Below are 20400 nucleotides of genomic sequence, written 5' to 3'. Positions count from 1 at the left end.
TTTTAAAAGCAGGAGAGAGCTAACATTTAATGAGCAGTGACCATGTGCCAGCTCCATGTAGTAGCTCAATTAATTTTCACAACAATTCTATTTAATGGGTAGTATTATTGTTACCTCGATTTTACTGATAAGAAAACCGAGGCGAAGACAGGGATTTGAACCCAGGAACCCCAACTCTAGAGCCAGTGCTCTGCAGCCCTATTCCTCATTGTAGAAGTTAGGCTTGGACATAATCTTCTAGCACACTGTGAGGAGAACCAGAGTGGAGGAGAATGGAGGCACAGAGGCCATCAGAAGGCTCACAGTAGTTCAGGTGGAAGATGATAAGGGTTTAAATAATTTACCCATAATGTAATTTCAATTTTGCAGGAGTTTGACACATTAAGGCAAATAATTCCCTTTAAAAACAGAACTTTCATTTTAGAATTTAAGAGACATGATATGAAATTTGAAGAAAAGAGTGCGGTAATGGTGCTCAGGGAGCATCCAATTCTAAATGTCACCTTCCCTCGTGAGGAAATGGGCAATCTTAGTGGATTTCAGGGAGGTGAAGCAGCAAGAAAATGTTTTCTCTTGCTGCCTGTGAAAAAGTAAGTAAGCACGATATGTGTGACCAAAAAACAGGAGAGGTAAAATACTTTTGTATAATGAAAAGAGAGACGTCAGTTTTCACTTTTTGGCCAAGCTAGTAATACACAAGAAGAGAACACTGCCGTAAGTGCCAGGCATATACTAGGTATTCAACAAACACTGGTGGCATCAAATTGAACAATAAGTGGAGTTTACTATCCAATTTGACTGTCCTAAACGTCTTTTATACAGCATAAGACAGTGACTTTTAGAAATATTATTTCTTTCAAATTTATAATTCTAACTAAGAAACTCATATTTCCAAACCAATAATAATAGCAACAACAAAACAAGCTTGAAGAAAACATTAATGTAAAAATGCAAAATCAGGATTATCATTATTTAAGATACCTCAGTTTCTAATAAATTATATTTATCTTCACTTCAATAGATTTCATAAGGTTTAACACTATAGCATTCTGTAAGCTTATCATCCTTCTAGTAAAATGTTGGTTACATAATAATATGTTATTAACTGGGACTCCACTATGAAGGAATTTGTGATGTTTGTTGGGATGAAATTTACATTTGTACTACCATGAATAAAGGATTTCCCAACCAAATTTGAAAAATAAAATTAGAAGGAGGACACATTCTAAAAAACAAGTTATATGACTTAAGCATATTATTTATATTCAAAGATAAATATGCTATAAGCAATCATAATTTATTCTTTAGGGCCTGCCCGGTGGTGCAAGCAGTTAAGTGAGCATGCTCCGCTTCAGCGGCCTGGGATTTGCAGGTTCAGATCCCCGGCGCACCAAGGCACTGCGTGTCACCTCATGCTGTGGCAGTGTCCCATGTAAAGTGGAGGAGGATGTTAGCTTAGGGCCAGTCTTCCTCGGCAAAAAAAGAGGAGGATCAGCATCGGATGTTAGCTCAGGGCTGATCTTCCTCACCAAAAAAAAAAATAATAATTTATTCTTTAAAACAAGTGACCCAAATATCTACTTGAATATATGTTGTTAGAAATTACTCAATGAGTAATTTAGCTATTTTGTATTGACATTCTATAAATCAGCCTTTTCTCCATCTCAGACTGGCTTCACCTCTCCCCTATCAAAAAGTAAGAGAATTAATTTTCAAGATATTGGGGGTGGGCTGGGGCAAGGGGAGACAGATAACGAGAATTCTTGACTGAGACCTGGTCATGTCTCAACGTTTTTCTTTTACCTTCCTGAGAGATGGAGACTCTGGCACTTCCTCCGTGCCGCTGACACTGCTTTCGGGTACTTCACTAGTGTCTCCATTCGCTCTTTTCATTTTAGGGCTGCCACAGCTTTCCAGTGCAGAGATGTTTGTGAGAGTTTCATTAGGTGTCATTAGCCTTTTGGGTGCTGCTTTTCTCGAGATATGCTCCAGGGCCTTGCTGGTTACATTTTTACCAGTCTTAGAATTTGAACGAATCAGATCTGACCTGAGATATTAATAAGGATTAAATGCATGAACTGTTTATTTTGAAATATATATTTTTATATAACTAATGGAGCAATATGAGATGACAATGATAACACTGGTTTAGGAAATATATTGAAATAACATGGAACTAAGTGTTGAAAGTTAAGATTTACATATACAATTATTTAGAAATTCTCTAGACAGATGTGACTTTTTCAGTAAAGCAACCCAGGGTGCATGAGACAATCCTGTGACATGGTAGCAAGGGCAAGTTAGACAAAAAGTCAAATAAATTACTATATATCTGAATGATAAAATTTTATACAGCCATAAAAATGTTTCCAAGTCATAATCTGTCATATTGAAATATGTTCACAATATAATATTTTGTGGGGAAAAAACAAGACACAAAACTACATGCACTATATGATCCCAACCCTGTCTAAAATACAATTATATGCACAATAAAAAGTCTGAAAGAAAATACAGCGAACCAAACATTAACAGTGGTCATCTCTAGGTGGTGCAAGTGTGGGTGACTTTTACTTTCTTCTTTGTACTTTTCTGTATTTTCCAAATTTCCCATAGGAAACTCATACTACTTTTAGGGTGATGCACCCCCCAGCGGAAAAAAAAAAATTACTAAGAGACAAAAGAAAAAAAGAAAGAAGAAAATGGCTGTCCCTATATTTGAGAGAGTTCTAGGCAGTGAATACAGACTTTCCTGTGAACCTTCACACTGTATCACTCCTAAAAAACAACTACTAAAAATGGAAATGAGTTTTGGGTAATAACAAAGATAAACCAGAGAGTCCTGTTAAATTCTGATCAGAAGAGAAAAAGCAAATATCCAGTGCAAGATTGGTGATATTTCTATGTTACAGTTAGGTCTTACTACAGCTCTTCCTGATTCAGTCAAAATTGCTGATCTTCTAATATTTTTCTCCTCAATTGTTTCCTAATTGAATGCCACTGAATTATTTCAGAATAAGATTGCAATGGCTTTTTCCTAACCAAGAAAGACATTAAAACACGGCCTTACCTTGTTCGTTTTTGTGACAGACACAGTGATTGTGGAGAAGATGCTCTACTTGGCTCATCAGCTAATGTAGCCAAAATAAAGTTAGCTTCCAGTAACATATCATCAATACTTAAAGCCATAGGTCTAAAAAAGGCAAAGTCAGAGCAAACATCACACTCATTTTCTGATGGGCATTGGGAAAACATTATAAAATTACAATTAATTCGGGAGTAAAAATAAACAGTAAAACTAGAAGTCCTTTTTGTCTTTTCACAAATTAAACGGACCTAGGAGCTGAAAGGGCCCTTAGAAATCATCAGATCCAATTTGATAAAACACCTCTATCCTAACCCAATCTCATCTGAAATTTCAGTTCTGAAATATCATATAAAGTATTATAGTTTTATAGAGATTTAACTTGAGTCATGTCTAATTTTCTAATTAGGCAATTTATTCAGCACCATGTCAAATTTATATATTTTTTCACTCTGCAGAAAAATATATTGTTCTCCATCAAATGACCAATTATAAAAGGCTATGTTATGGCATCTTTCAAAATTTCAGTTTAATAAGTGTTGCTAGTAAAGTTAAGGAATTCCTGAGGTGTGAATTAATTTCAAAGTGATCCAAAGTGTTTTATTATTAATATATAACAAAAGGAGAAAAAACAAACTCAGAAAAGTTCCCAAGGACCTACTTCCCAGGAAAATCAAAATGAATGGATATAGGAGCATGTGTAGCTTCTGAAAATATCAGCATTCCCTGAAAAGAAAAGAAAAAAAAATGAAATCTTTATTAAAAACTATCAGTGAAAATTTTGACAGAAATTTTTGTTTACCTTCAGTTCTTTGAAGCAAAATGTTATTTCAGTGTCAACTCCAATTTGAAAGAAGTCAAACTCATCTGGGCCAACAAACATCTCACTGTATACAGAACTGGTCGAATCTGTTCAATGTTATAGGAAAATAAAGAATAAAATTAGTTTCAGGGGTATTTTTTAAATTTTAATATGAAAATATAACCTTAAGAGGTAGGTTAAAAATAGCCACAAATTCTTTGACATTCCTTCATTGAGAGATGGGGTCTATGTCTATGTCCCATCCCCTTGAATCTGGGCGGGTAGGCTCTCTGACTGCTCTGACCAACAGGATATGGTGCTGGTTTCTGGGCCTGGGCCTTAAGAGACTGGCAGCCTCCACTTTCTCTGTCCTCTACCTACTTCCTCTATCCTGCAACACACGCTCTTGGAACTCAGCCACCATGCTGAGTTCATGTTATATATATGAAGTCCGAGTTAATGGAGAGGCCACATGTGTGCAGGCACTCTGGTTAACAGCCCAGCATCAATTACCAGTCATGTCAATGTGCCATCTTGGATGTCTTCAGATGATTCTAGATCCTGCCACTGCCTAACTGCAACTGCATGAGAGACCCCAAGTGAGAACTACCCAGCTGAGCCCCATCAACCCACAGAATCATGAGAGATAAGAATAAATTATTTTAGGCCACTCCAAAATATAGTGGCTTGTTATAAGCAATTAAATATTCAGAATACATAAAAACTAATTTATTCTAAAGGGAACAACTATTTATAAATATAGTTTACATATAATAACAGTTATTATATTTTATTTATTTCATTATATCCCATCTTGTTTCAAAAAGTATTAACAAAAAAGAGATTAACAGATAATATAGATGTTATCATACTAAATTATAAAACATGGTTTAATAAGTGAATTTTAAAATTTCTAAATTGAGATATAATCACATACTATGACATTCACCATTTTAAAGTGTATAATTCAGTGGTTTTTAGTACATTCATAAGGTGTACTAAACCACTATCTAATTTCAGAACATTTTCATCACCTCAAAAAGAAACTCCACACCCATTACCAATCACTCTCCATTCCACCCTCCTCCCAGCCCCTGGAACCCACTAATCTAGTTTCTGTCTCTATGGATTAACCTATTCTGGATAGTTCATATAAATGGAATCACACAATATGTAGCCTTTTGCGTCTGGCTTCTTAGCATAATGTTTTCAAAGCTCATTCATGTTGTGGCATCTGTCACTACTTCATTTCTGTTTATTGCTGAATGATATTCAATTGTACAGATATACCACATTTTGTGTATCCATTTATGAGTTGATGACTTTGGGGTGGTTTCCACTCTGTGGCTATTATGAATAATGCTGCTATGAATGTGGGGACTATGCAGTGGAAGCCACTCATTAAAGAGGTCCGAGAAACAAGACAGAATAACCTGGTGCCTTGATGATCATGGAGTAACCATACCTACCACTATTATTTTATTTTGTGTTTTCTGTCACTCCTAGTTGAAAATAATCATAAGTAATACACTCTACAATTTTTTAATGTATATTTTTGCATATCTTGTTTCCTTAAACAGAGAGAATGATATCTTATATGTCTTCTATTCAAGAAGAGATCATTGGACTTGGATTTTTCTCAACAACTACTGTCATAACGAACCCTTACGTTTGGAACATTGCATGTACATTCCAAGATAATCAAAGATACAGATATTATGCCATTTATTCCTTTATTACATATTCTTTTATGATTTAAAAAATGATTGAGGGCCAGCCCTGTGGCTTAGCAGTTAAGTGCATGTGCTCCGCTGCTGGCGGCCCGGGTTCTGATCCCGGGCGCGCACGGATGCACGCTTCTCCGGCCATGCTGAGGCCGCGTCCCACATACAGCAACTAGAAGGATGTGCAACTATGACATACAACTATCTACTGGGGCTTTGGGGAAAAAAAAAAGGAGGAGGATTGGCAATAGATGTTAGCTCAGAGCCAGTCTTCCTCAGCAAAAAGAGGAGGATTAGCATGGATGTTAGCTCAGGGCTGATCTTCCTCACACACAAAAAAAAAATTGATGCACTAAAAGCACAAGTGATAAAGAAAGATAGATAAATTGGACTTCATCAAAATAAAAAACTGTGCTTCAAAGGACACCATCAAGAAAGTAAAAAGACAACCTATAGAATGGGAGAAAATATTTGAAATCATATTTATGATAAGGGGTTAGTATTCAGAACAATAAAAAGACAACCCAAGTGAAAAATAAGAAGGGATTTGAACAGAAATAAATATATTTGCATATTTCAAAGAAGATATACAAATAATCAATAAGCACATAAAAAGATGCTCAACGTCATTAGTTATTAGGGAAATGAAAATCAAAACCACAATAAGACAACACCTCACACCCACCAGGATGGCTATAATCCAAAAGACAGATAATAACAAAGTACTGGCGAAGGTGTGGAGAAATCAGAACCCTCGTACACTGCTGGTGGGAACGTAAAATGGTGCAGCTGCCTTGGAAAACAGTCTGGCAGTTTTTCAAAATACTAAACATAGAGTTATTGTGTGACTCAGCAATTCCACTCCTAGGTATATACCCAAGATAAATGAAAACATATGTCCACACAAAAACTTGTACATGAATGTTCATAGCAGCATTATTCACAAGAGCCAAAAAGTGAAACAACCAAAATGCCCATTATATGATGACTAGATAAATAAAATGTGGCATACCCATACAATGGATTATTATTCAGCAGTAAAAAGAAATGTAGTTCTGATACATGCTACTACATGCAACAACCTTGAAAACATTATGCTAAGTGAAATAAGCCAGACACAAAAGGCTATATGTTACATGATTCCATATACATCAAACGTCCCAGAATAGGCAATTCACAGAGACAGAAAGTAGATTAGTGGTTGCCTTGGGTTGGGTCGGGTTTAGGAGGAAATAGGAAATGACTGCTAATGGGTATGATTAAATGTCTAAAATCTATTGTGATAATGATTGCACAACTCTGAATATACTAAAAATCACTGAATTGTACATTTGAAATGAATCAATTGCATGGTATGTGAGTTATATCTCAATAAAGCTGTTTTTAAAAAACAATGATGAATTTGGAGGAAAAAAGATATTTTTTTGTCTCCCAAACCCCTACCCAACCTGATCCCCCCACACAATATCTGTATACTATTTTCAAATACCTTTGTTCAAACAATAAATTCAATGTGATATTTATAATAAACCATACATCCCTCTTGAATTACTCAACAATTTAGGACCTACTACAAGTTCACTTCACATAAATCAAACTGTTTATGTTAAATACCAGAGTTCTTATCTACACTGATCTAAGAGGAATTTCTTTTTTTTTTTTTTTAAAGATTTTATTTATTTATTTATTTTCCCCCCAAAGCCCCAGTAGATTGTTGTATGTCATAGCTGCACATCCTTCTAGTTGCTGTATGTGGGACGCGGCCTCAGCATGGCCAGAGAAGCGGTGCGTCGGTGCGCGCCCAGGATCCGAACCCGGGCCGCCAGCAGCGGAACACGCGCACTTAACCGCTAAGCCACGGGGCCGGCCTCTAAGAGGAATTTCTAATGGGAATGATATAAAGATATAATTTTGACTCACATACACTTTTTTCTTTTTCATTCATATCCTTAATAACTTAAATACCATTCAGTATCTTTAACAAAATCTTGCAACACAAGGATCTTGAATGATAATTATATCTATAGGTATGGCCTGTTTTGGAAATCAAACCTTATTTCAAACTCTTCAGCTACACAAATTTTTACTTTAAAAACCCCATTCTCGCATCTCTGTCTGTTAGGTCTAGCCATCAACAAGTCATCAATATTTCCTTATAGCTATGGATAGATTTACATTTAATTTCTTTATTCCTAGATATTTAATCTTTATTGCTATTGTAAATGGGTTTTTTCCTTCCATTATGTTCTGTAAATGGGTTTTTTCCTTCCATTATGTTCTCTAACTGGATATTATTTGTAAATATGAAAGCTCTTGATTTTCTGCATCTTTTATATCCTGCTACCTTACTGAATTATTTTATTGAGTTAGTTTTATCATTGATTCTCTACGGTTTCCTGTTGTACTATCAATAGAGATGGTTGTACTTTTTCTTTAGTGCCTCTCATTGAGTTCTCTTATCTAATTGCATTGACAATGTTAAACAGTAAAGGAGAGAGTAGGTATCCTTGCCTTGTTTCTAATCTTAGTGGAAGTTAGTGTTTTCCTATTAAGTAAGATGCTGACTTTGGTATATGTAAAATATATATATTTTATCACATTAAGAAAGTGTCCATCCATTCCTATATTCTTCAGTATTTTATATCAAGAATGTTACACTTGTTCTAAGGCTTTTTCAGCATCTATGGAAATAATCATATAATTTTTTTCCTTAAATCTCCTAATATAGTGTTTTCTGTTATTGGATTTTCTAATATTGAACAAACCTTGCCTTTCTGGAATAAATCCCACGTGGTCATGGTGTATGATCCCCTTAATGAGGTGTTGAATTTTGTTTCCTAATATTTTATTCAACTTTTATATGCATTTTTAAAAATGAAAATATGATCATACTGTGCATACATACCATTTTTTAATATATTCCATTATGTATCCTGACTATTTTTCCAAGTCAATAAGCACATTTTTCTAATTATTCATGTTTGTCAGTATTTTATGTTTTTCACTACAAAATTAGCTTCAATAAACATCTTTGATATACACACTCAGAGAGAAAGGAATGTATATATACACACACCTAACATTACTTTTAATAGCTTCATAGTATTTCATTACCTTCACTCAACCAATCTCCTGTTGTTAGATCTGAAGTATAGAAGGAGATGTACCAAACTATTAAAAGTGACTGTCTCTGGATAGTGGGATTTCAGGTGATTTTTTTTCATTAGTGCTTTTTTTGTGTTTAATTTCCTTCAACGAACACGAATTATGTAAGTGTGAGAACGGAGGATAAATGGTATATGTATTTTTCAAGGACCGAACAATATCTTACAAATATATTCATCTCAAACAAGAAAGCTCACCTGTAGTGTACTAGCATAGAGTAAGTTCCATAATAAAATTAAACAACTGGGTCTCCAGTCAACCATAACTATAACTACTCATTAGGAAACTGCCCACTAGGGACAGTGTCTCCTGGTTACTAAATGCCCACCTTTATTCAGAGATGGCATTATGGAATATAAAACAGACCCCTCACTAGCCAAGCATATATTTTCCAGATCACGCACTCCTGAATGCCAAAAACAAATGCCAGATGAGACTTGAAAGAAGCAGTAATAGCGCGGTGGTAATGAGCCAGAGCCCTGGAGCCCGACTGCGTGTATTCAGATCATAATCCACCACTTACGAACTGCGTGACACCAGGCATGTCACTTAGTTTCTCTTTGCTTCAATTTCTTCATATGGAAAATGGGGATAATAATAGTACCTACAACATAAAGTTGTCACAAAGATCAAATGAATCCAGAAATGTAAACCATTTAGAATAGAACCTGGCACAAACTAAACACTACAAAAGTTGTCTGACCCAACTTAAGCCCTGGTTCTACTGGTTTTTCACTTTAAAATAATACAGTTCTTTCCTCTGTATTCTTTCTTTACTATTATGACCCAAAAAATTATCTAAGGTCAAAGAATCTCAAACTGCTTGTGCCAAAAAGACTCTAGTAAATTTTCTTGATACCACCACTCTTGATTTAATCATGGCTTAGTTTCTCCATTCCACCCAGATAACTCTTGGAAGAAGTGACTTAAGAAGTATTCACACTTTCTGCTCTATGTATTTGCCATCTGGAATGTCTTACATTTCTAATTCAAAGTTATTTTTCTTCTTATGTGGTCAAAGATCATCTCAAGTGGATTGCTGGCCTCTTAATTTTTCTCTAAATTGTGCTAAACAATTGTGCTAAACAACAAGTGCTAAACACAAAGGATGATAAAGGAAGAGAAATAGACCTTAAAATCTTAACTGAAAATATATTTTTCTCAGTAACCATTCTCCTAATTTTATTTATTTTTATTTTTTTGTGTGAGGAAGATCAGCCCTGAGCTAACATCCATGCTAATCCTGCTCTTTTTGCTGAGGAAGACCGGCTCTGAGCTAACATCTATTGCCAATCCCCCTCCTTTTTTGTCCCCCCAAAGCCCCAGTAGATAGTTGTATGTCATAGTTGCACATCCTTCTAGTTGCTGTATGTGGGACACGGCCTCAGCATGGCCAGAGACGCGGTGCGTCGGTGCGTGCCCGGGATCCGAACCTGGGCCACCAGTAGCAGAGTGCGAGCAATTAACCACTAAGCCACGGGGCCAGCCCTCTCCTAATTTTAAAACAACCTGAATCTCAAAGCCAAGTATTTTAATTACTGATTGTGTTAAACTTCCTGGATCTCTTAAAAATTTTAATGACCTTTCAATATCTACTGTTTTTCAGACAAGAAAAAATATTATGCCACTAATATTTACTGTATAGTTAGTAACCAAGAAAGCTAGGAAGTAATATTCCATCTAACGCCATGACAGATATAATCCTTACCCATTGATTCCTCATTAGAGCTCTTAATGCAAACATTCTGTGGAGTAACGGCAAGAGTAACTTCCTCTTGATTCGATGTAAAAAGAAAAACTGCCTCAGCAAGCACTCTATAAATAAAGAAAAAAATTTATTATTTGAAAACAAACAGGACAAAATAATCTTACTAAATGGGACTCAGATCTTTAATCTGGAAATAAATAGGTTAGCTGGCCTAGATTTAGAAAAATTTACCCAAAAGACCTATCTTCTTTCTTCTACATGAACTGCTATATTTTTAGCATATTTTAAAATTGTCACTTCATTTGAAGGCAAAGAGGATAGTAAAACATATTCTTAGTAAAATATGTGAAAGCTGCAGGATAAACCAAACACTAGAATAAAATGTCATTAATTCTATATTTTTACATATCCAACGTATATTTTTTAAAATGGCCTGGGTTCATACTCATACAGGAGATAGTAGAAAAAGGAGCTGTTCAAATAGAACCCGGCTGAACTATGCTGGAGACCCAGGTGAGGGGCAGAGCTTTACAAGCAGTCCACTGCCTACATTCTCTTTCCCTTTGTTACTTGTCCTAGATTATTACCTATTACTTTCAAGGTTGTCTTGACATCCGAAATGCCCTTTCATCCTGAGCTCCCTTGTTAGAAACACTTTATTGAGATATAATTCATACACTACACAATTCACAGAATTGAAGTTGTTTGATTTGTATTTCCCTGACGACTAATGATGTTGAGCATCTTTTCAGATGCTTCTCGGCCATTCGTATATCTTCTTTGGAAAAATGTCTATTCAAATCTGTTGCCCATTTTTTAGTTAGGCTATTTATCTTTTTATTATCGCATTGTAAGTGCTGGGCTACTTTTGAAATTGAGGCGTTGTTAGATAAAAATGAGATTCTTAGAATTTATGTAATGTTGGTGTTAAACTGATGCTAGACATTAGCGCAGCACTGTTTCTTGATGCCAAAGTGTCAGGAACACCTAGGAAATTCATCTGGGAACTTTTCCAGTGTTAAGGGGGAAGTGTTGTACAAGATATCAAATAACCTGATACAAAAAAACGACATGAATGTGCAATTCAAAAAGGAACAAAAATACAAATTGCTAACAAACATATGAAGAGATGCTCAAACTCCCTAGTACTAAAATAAACACAACGATAAAGAACAGCTAATAATACCATTTTCTACTTATCAGATTGGCAAAAATTTTAAAGATTGATCATATCCTTTACTTGGAAGGATTCTCCTACACCTTTGGTGGGAATCTAAATTCGTACAAACTTTTCAGATAGCAATTTGGTAGTCAATGTGTATGCAAATTCAAAATTTGTGTAAGCCTTTTGACCCAGCAATTTCATTTCTGGGACTCGATCAGTGTTAGGCAGCCAATAAGATGGCCCCCAATGATCCCCACCTCCTGGTATTCATGCCCTTATATAATCCCCTCCCTTTGAGTGTGGGATGGACTTACACATTCACTTCTAACAAGAGAAAATGGCAGATATGATAAAATGTCAATTCTGAGATTAGGTTATAAAAAGACTATGGCTTCCATATTGGGAGTTTCCTCTCTCTGATGACTAGCCGCCAGGTTGTGAGGACTATCAGGCAGCCTACAGAGAGGCCTGGACGGTGAGGAACTGAGGCCTACCAGCAACCACATGAGTGAGCCTGGAAGTCAGTCTTCTGAAGCTTCCCAGCAGCATGTCAGCGAGCTTGGCAGTGAATCCTCCCAAGTCCAGCCTTCAGATGAGCCCACAGCCCTGGCTGACAGCTTGACTTCAACCTCATGAAAGACCTGGAGCCTGATGCACCCAGGTAAGCTGTACTTATTACTATGAAGTAATAAACGTCTGGATTTTTAAAGCTCTAAGTTTTGGGGAAATTTGCTCTACAGAAATAAATAACTAATATATCACCCTATGTACTACTAGCAGCATTGTTTGTGATAGCAAAAAGTTGGAAACAACCTACTTTTTCACTAATAGGGTACTGGTAAGTAAATTCTACTTCAGTTATACAATGAAAAATTATGCAATAATTAAAAAGAATAATATTGATATAAGTGAACTGACATAGAAACTAAAAAAAGCAAGTTGCCAAACAATAAGAACAGTAGGACATTTTCTCTGAAAAAACTATGTATAAGTATGTATCTAGTATGTGATATAAATTTGAGAGAGAGAGAGGGTGAAAGAGAGAGAAAGAAAGAGATAGCCATAACTACAGGGAGAGGGAGAGTTACACAGAGATTGGTTATAAATAGAAGATCTAGAAGGATACACACCAAATTGTTAATAGATGCTACCCCCGCCAAGTGGGATATAGGGGGAAGGTAGAGGAGAAAGACTTTTGTTTTTATCTTTGTACTCTTCTATAAATTTTAGATGTATATCAAGGAGCATGTATTACTTTTGTAATTTAAAAAACAATAAGAATAAAATATCTTTTGGCTCAGAAAGTCATTAACGTTTAACGCTAAATCTTAACTGAGAAATTCAGTGCACCTCACTGACAAATATGCCTCACTCGTTCTCTAGAGAAAAATTTGCACTTAGGGATAAAATCAGTTCACATCAAAAATGTTAAAATTTCCTCGCCCCTTGTGTTTTAAGGCTCAGACAGAAGGCACCATATAAATGCAAAGTATTATTAGATAATATTTTTCTCTTGATCTCACTTGATGTAGAAAGCCATGATGGGATATTTTTATAACTTTCGTGGCCACTAAATTATTATTGGCACCATTCGGCAGTTATTATCTACTATTATCTTTCTCAAGGTCTCCTCTTGATCTTGTAAGGTGATTTCTCCAAGTCCAGTGTTAGCTTTTAAAAAAAATGTAACTGATTTAAAAGATCTAGGGCATTAATTCTTTACTCTGTCACCACACTATATTCAGAAAAAGGAAAATAAACAATAGAGGACTCATTACCTTGGCTGAATCATTAGTATATTAGAACACATACTCTTTTCAAAAATAACTTGCAAAGGCTGACTCTCTTGAAAACACACATTATGAGTCCTTTTAATACCTTAAAAAGAATAAAGCAACCTGTTAATAATTTTAAGTGCAAAATTAACAGCTTATAGAAAGTCTGTAAGTTTCATGGCTAAGTTAAAATAATAAAATTAGGGGCCCGCCCCAGTGGTGTAGCAGTTAAGTGCGCGCGCTCCTCTGCTGGCGGCCCAGCTTCGGATCCTGGGCGCGCGCCGACACACCGCTTATCAGGCCATGCTGTGACAGCCTCCCACATAAAGTGGAGGAAGATCGGCATGGATGTTAGCCCAGGGCGAGTCTTTCTCAGCAAAAAGAGGAGGATTGGCACTGGATGTTAGCTCAGGGCTGATCTTCCTCACAAAATAATAATAATAATAATTTAATTAAAGTAATATTTACTATCTGGCAGGTACACACAGCTTAGAGAGTACTATTCCTTAATGAATGTGTTTATCGCTCCCTAGTGGACACCATGCAACATGTCATACCCTCTGACCTATCAGCCAGTAAAGTTCCCACATTCTTTTGAAATACAGGTAATTTCTTGAATTGTGTGTAAAATAGCGATTACCCACGACAGATCATATATCTATAATTCTCTTTCAGTACTGGACATCTGGTCTGTGAATTCTTTTCCTCTGAGAGGAGGAGGAGAGGAGCGTGTGGCAATAATGGCTATGGCCCTATGTGCCAGGAACTGCAGTATGCATTTTGCATACATTACCTCTGAGCCTCATAGTATCCCTACGGGGTAGGTACTTAATCTCAGAAGAGGAAACTATAGCTCAGTGAGGCTAAATGACTTTTCAAGGCTATGCTGTTTTAATAAGTATAGCTAGAATCTGAACCTAAGTTTGAGTATAGAGCCCATGTAATAAAATCCAGGTGCGCTATAACTTTCTACAGCATAATAATGTTGCAGTGGGAATCAAAACGGCTCACTAAAAACAATATTTCTCAACTTATTTTTTTAGTGAACTAATAACAACAGCAACATTTATTAATTTCATAAATACTCACTGAGTACCTACTACGTACAAGGCTGTATCAGTTAGCTTTTGCTGGATAATAAACCACTCCAAAATTTAGTGGCTCAAAATAACATTTGTTATTTCTCATAATTTGGCTGAGTGGTTCTTCTGGTTTAGGCTGGCTTAGCTGTGGCTGGATCATCTTGGATGGCCTCACTTTCCCATCTGGGACAACTGCGACGTCTGGGATGGCTGAGGCCTCTCACCACACGGTCTCTGATCTTCCAGCGGTCTACACTGTGCTGCGCTTGTCCTCATGCTAATAGAAGAGTTCTTAGTGTAACAGTGGAAGCTGACAGGCCTCTCAAGGCCTAGGCTTGGAACGCACACAATATCACTTCTGGTGTATTCTACTGATAGCAAAGCAAGTCCAGGCCAGCTAAGATTCAAAGTGGGGAAACAGACTCCAGCTTTTGAAGGGAGGGGCTGCAAATAATTTATGAGCACTTTTTTGTAATCTACCACACAGGAACTATTTTAGGAGCTGTGAACTACCAAAGAACAAATCAGACAAAAATCTCTGTCCTCACAGAGCTTACATTCTAGTGAAGGGAAACAGACAATAAGAAAATAAATAAGTAAAACAATTGGTATGTCACATAGTGATAAGTGCCACAGGAACTAAGGAAAGCAGAAAGAGGGCTGGGGAGTGCCAGTGGTGGTGGGCAGCAATTTTAAATAGGAAGGTCAAGGAAGACCTCATGGAAAAGATGCCACTTGAGCAAAGCCTCGCAGGAGGTGAAAAAGCAAGGCTTGTGCTCTCTGGAGAAGGAGCCTGCCGGCAGAAGCAGCAGGGGCACAGGAGGAGGGGGAAGCACGCCCGGGCTTCCCAATCATGGAGGACCTACAAGCCACTGTTTACCCTGGGTAAAATGGAGAGGTTTTTGAGAGTTTTGAGCACTGGAATGACATAATCTGACCTATTTTAAATGGATTACTGCAGCTGCTATTTTGGGAAGACACAAAGCTCAAAAGTTGACATATTTTACTTACTTATTTACTTATTTATTTATTTTTTGTGAGGAGATCAGCCCTCTGCTAACATCTGCCAATCCTCCTCTTTTTTTGCTGAGCAAGACTGGCACTGGGCTAACATCCGTGCCCATCTTCCTCCACTTTATATGGGACGCCGCCACAGCATGGTTTAACAAGCGGTGCGTCGGTGCGCGCCCAGAATCCGAACCCATGACCCCCGGGCCACCGCAGCAGAGCGCGTGCACCCAACCGCTTGCGCCACCGGGCCAGCTCCTTACTTATTTAAAAAATATATTTTCAAGTTACTTTTGGAGCTACACGTAATAGATGCCCATGGTATAAAATTCAAAAGATACCAAAGAATAGACAGTGAAAAGTAAGTCACCCTCCACTCCTGACTCCTGCCACCCCAGAACCCTCCACAGAGGCAACTGCTGTTACCAGTTTCAATTAGGTATTCTTCAGAAATAGCCAACTCGTATAAAAGCACAATCATACCTCTATAACAAATATTAGACTCAGGTGAATATTGGCATTGTCGAGGACGTCCAAGTTGAGAAATGTCTTATTTCTTTGTCATACCTGATGCTCCTTTTCTTGCTACTTGCTTCCTTCCCCTTTTTCCTTATCAACACACACTAAACACTTTCAACCTATACCCTTGATCACACTGCTCCCTTATCGTAGAATGCCTTCCCATTTCTGCCTACTGGAAACTCCCCCAGACGTGATGCCACTCCCCAGAAAAAGCCTTTCTTCTTCACCTTTCTTCCCTTGGAATCTCTTGCCCAAAGAACATCCATTGTACCCGTTTTAAAGTAACTTGGTTTCATGTACTGTACCTCTTCACTGTGCTTTTTCTAGTCTTCCAGTTTAATAATAATTTTCCTTGACAGGATGAAAATAGGACAAAAATTTAGAAGTCCTGCTTTCTCCCTGTGTCATTTATAAACTTTATCTAGTGCTGCACAAAGTACTGGACTATAATGAGATAAGGAATTTTGACCAGAATTTACTTCTTTCATTGAGAAAGTCTTACTACTAAAAAAAACCAAGACAGACGGAAAAGAAAAAGAAAAACAAAACAGCTGAACTGAAGAGAACGCTTAGGGGCCGGCCCAGTAGTGGCGTAGCGGTTGAGTTCATACATTCTGCTTCGGAGGCCCGAGGCTCACTGGTGTGGATCCTGGACGCGGACCTACTCGCCGCTCATCAAGCCATGCTGAGGCGGCATCCCATATAGAAGAGCTACAACTCTGCAACTATGATACACAACTAGGTATTGGGGATTTGGGGAGAAAAAAGAAAAAATAAAAAGAGGAAGATTGGCAACAGATGTTAGCACAGAGCCTATCTTCCTCAAAAAAAAAGAACACTTAGTAATGTGGTTGACTTAAATTCTGGCATAAGCTCCTTATCTTCTCACAGACCAGTAACTAACAGTTTGGGGCCTAGCAGCCGGTCCATGGACCACTTTGAGTAGCAGTGCATTATACCACCTGCTCCCCGCCATGGGATGCCTGATGCTATGATAGAATTCTGCTCGCCACTTCATAAGCTCAATTTGCAACCTCCCTCAGTGGGTCCAGAGAACTCTTTCAAACCTGAAAACGTACAGCTAAGGAATAACCATTATTTTGGAGATGTTACATTTGTGGAGTTTGGAATTTCAGAGGCTAATGATACTTCAAAAATCTTATGAGTTATTCACATATTCCCAAGTCCCTTTAGGTTCACTGTTAAGTGAGTTTAAAGTCATTAGCACATCTGTAGAACATCCTTTTACAAAAACTTGAAAACTTGAAGTGGGAATCCTGCCCTCTTGATGTCACTTCGTTAAATACACATGTAAGATTCAGAGTTTTATTTTCACTCAATAGCCCAGCACACGTCTCTTTAGGGAAGTCCCTCTCTGTTGGAGACCTGTCTCCTTGAGCCAGGACAGAACTTATTAGCAGGTGGTTTGTTTTTTTTGTTTTGTTTTTTAATATTTATTTATTTATTTATTTAGTGTGTGTGTGTGTGTGTGTGTGTGCACATGCGCGCGTGGAAGATCAGCCCTGAGCTAACATCTATGCCAATCCTCCTCTTTTTGCTGAGGGAAGACTGGCCCTGAGCTAACATCCGGGCCGATCTTCCTCCACTTTATATGGGACACTGCCACAGCATGGCCTGACAAGCAGTGTGTTAGTGGGCGCCCGGGATCCAAACCCAGGCTGCCAGCAGTGGAACACACGCACTTAACTGCTACACCACGGGGCCTGGTCCCTAGCAGGTGGTTTGTATCAGAGTGTATTCTTCAGGGATAATTCACTGACTCATTTTTAGCAACTTTGGGGCCAGTGCAAAAAGAGTATGGAGAATTGGTGGAATTACTAATAGGCAGATACATATTTCAGATGAATCTTGGTTCTTGATGATATACGTCATCCTTTTTTTCTACTAGCAGATGCTAAATAATCTAAGAAATCACCATTATGGAAACCATTTATGGTTACATTCAGAGAAGTTAGTCCTTTTTAGTAGCTCTTGTTTTTGCCATTGTTTTTTATCAATGAAGACAGCCAAATTTACTTCACTATCCTTAATTTCTTCCCAAATACCAAATATGTATTTCTAGCAGCTTACTGGATCTCTCTGCCCAGGTGATTTTCTTAACTAAATTTGAACAATGTTTCCCCACCAGATTATAAATGTAAAATTGCAAGCATAATTTGCTGCATACAGTTTGGGAAAGTATAACTATTTATCCCAAGTACTGCAGCAGCATTTATTCCCTGCTTCTCCCTTCGTTCCTGAGCCATCCCTTCCCCATCGTGTCGTAACCATGAGGTTTGGGGGGGACTGACTCTACTTCCAGCATCACTGGTGGCCCCTCATTGGTATAAACTAATTGACGTGATCTTATCCTCCTGCAATTGACTTTGGTCCAGATACGGCAATGAGCCAAGACAGCGAATGGAATTCCCCTGGCCACCAGGATTAGTTTAGGTTGGTCCAATCAGAGCAAAGTCAAGCACTTTTGTTTAACGGATGTATGAGGTAAGGCTCTCACTCCCCTGGATATGAAGGAGCAAGCATGTAGTCCCAGCTGCTGCTGGAAGTCACCTTATTATTAAAAGTTTATAAGAGAAGCTGGCCTTAGGATAACTCACATGGAGAAAAGCAGAGCTGAGAGAATTTTAAAAAGAAGAAAGAAAAGAGGCAACAGCTGCTGCAGCCTGGATTGAACCACGCCTGTGACTTAATTTTGAACTTTTCGTTTACATGAGCCAGTATTCCTCCTTATTGTTTAAGTCAGTTTGCATTGGATTTTCTGGTTATTTTTCCTCTGTTACTTGCAACTTAAAGCATCCTAACTCATACAACTTCCCTACAAAAGCTATTAAAAATCAACCAATCACAAATATATATTGGACATTACTCTAATCAAGCCACTTGAAAGATACTTAAGAAACTGAAAAGTTGGTTGTTCAAAATCTAGTTGGAAATAAGGGATGAGGATAATTGTAATAACAGCAGTCACCGACTAGTTAGTGCTCCCTCTGTGTCAGGCACCATGCTATGTGTTTTACTTATGTAAAGTAAATAACTCATACTTACAACAACCCTAGAACATGAGGGTAGGTAAGATTATCCCTATTTTACAGAAAAGAAAATGAAGGTTCAGAGAGCTGATGTTCTGTGACAAAGCTAATAAGAAGTAAAGAAGAATCCACACCCAAATCTGTGTGACGTCAAGGTTTGCTGTGCTTTTAATCATGCTGTTTACATGATTCTGCTATTACTTGAACTAAAGTTCCAAGAAGGTAAAAAATAATGTTAAATCATTGCTTTTTGCAGGGAAAAAAACTAAGGACTAGAATATAAATATGAGCTGAAATAAAAATATTAAGATAAATGTAAGACAAAATTAAGACATATAAGAGAAATTCTAACACTAAGATAACCTTCCAGAAGATCATTCCACTACAAAAAAAGATTTAGACCAATATCACAAGTATAAGATTTTTTAAAGCATACAATTCAACCTGCTAACTTCAAATAAAATAGCAGCAATCATAACAAATATAACTGAGCTAACACTTAGAGAATGTGCCAGGCAGTCTTTTAAATACTTTAGAACTATAACTTCCTATAACTCATTGAATCCTCACAAAAACCCTAGGAGGCTGGGACTAATATTATCCCCATTTTACATATTGGGAAACTGAGCCACAGAGATGTAAAATAATTTACCCAAGGTCTTAGCAAGGAAGGGGCAGAGCAGGATTCCACCCCAAACCTTGTGGTCTCCAGAGTGCATGCTCTCACTCACCATGCTGTACATATTTAAGCATGTAAGAATCCTACGAGAGCAACATTTGAATATGTACCAAGCAAGGCTGGGAGGCAGGAAACCTGTTTCACAGCTTGGTGTAGCAGAGAGAATGAATGAAGGTTTGGGCTCCTACTATTGTGGGGCTGGATTCAAATCCAGACTCTGCGACTTACTAGTTCTGTGACCTCAGGCCAGTTACCACACGTCTTTCAGCCCCAGATATAATACTGTCTGCCTCCTAGAGGACTTTCAATACAGGCAGACATTATTCTTTTCTGTTCTTAACAAGGAAAGCTGCTACCAAGGCACTCTTACAGAATATTATCAAGCAGCCAGTTAATTTTAGAACAACCAATTGTCTGAATTCAAATGGACATTAAAAAAATTGGTTTGTATGTAGACAAAGCTTGCGCCACTGACAAATCAAAAAAAGAAATAATTAATACCACCCATCTCACAATACTTCTACAGAGACTTTTCAAGTACTTACAACCACCTTACCACAAAACTATACAAATTCTTAGCAATAATGCAATGTGAAGTCTTGACATGAAGTTTGAATATTCTCAACACGAAAAAT

At 37.4% G+C, this 20400-nt stretch overlaps 1 protein-coding gene across 1 annotated transcript in view; it reads right to left on the bottom strand.

The window, feature by feature from the left end:
- Positions 1 to 20400, bottom strand: part of RAD9B (RAD9 checkpoint clamp component B) — a 33364-nt gene that overhangs the window by 9665 nt on the left and 3299 nt on the right. Inside the window, exons 5-10 of the mRNA XM_058531088.1 lie at positions 13428 to 13527; positions 10485 to 10591; positions 3888 to 3994; positions 3747 to 3811; positions 3071 to 3193; positions 1804 to 2047 (exon numbers count right to left, since the gene is read on the bottom strand). Of these exons, the coding sequence (XP_058387071.1) occupies positions 1804 to 2047; positions 3071 to 3193; positions 3747 to 3811; positions 3888 to 3994; positions 10485 to 10591; positions 13428 to 13527 (746 nt within the window). The remainder of the gene's footprint in view (positions 1 to 1803; positions 2048 to 3070; positions 3194 to 3746; positions 3812 to 3887; positions 3995 to 10484; positions 10592 to 13427; positions 13528 to 20400) is intronic.

The sequence above is a fragment of the Diceros bicornis genome, chromosome 35 (genome assembly GCF_020826845.1).
Source record: "Diceros bicornis minor isolate mBicDic1 chromosome 35, mDicBic1.mat.cur, whole genome shotgun sequence".
In the NCBI taxonomy this organism is placed as follows: domain Eukaryota; kingdom Metazoa; phylum Chordata; class Mammalia; order Perissodactyla; family Rhinocerotidae; genus Diceros; species Diceros bicornis.
The sequence above is the reverse complement of the archived record's forward strand: the minus strand, read 5'-3'. Positions and strand labels throughout refer to the sequence as shown.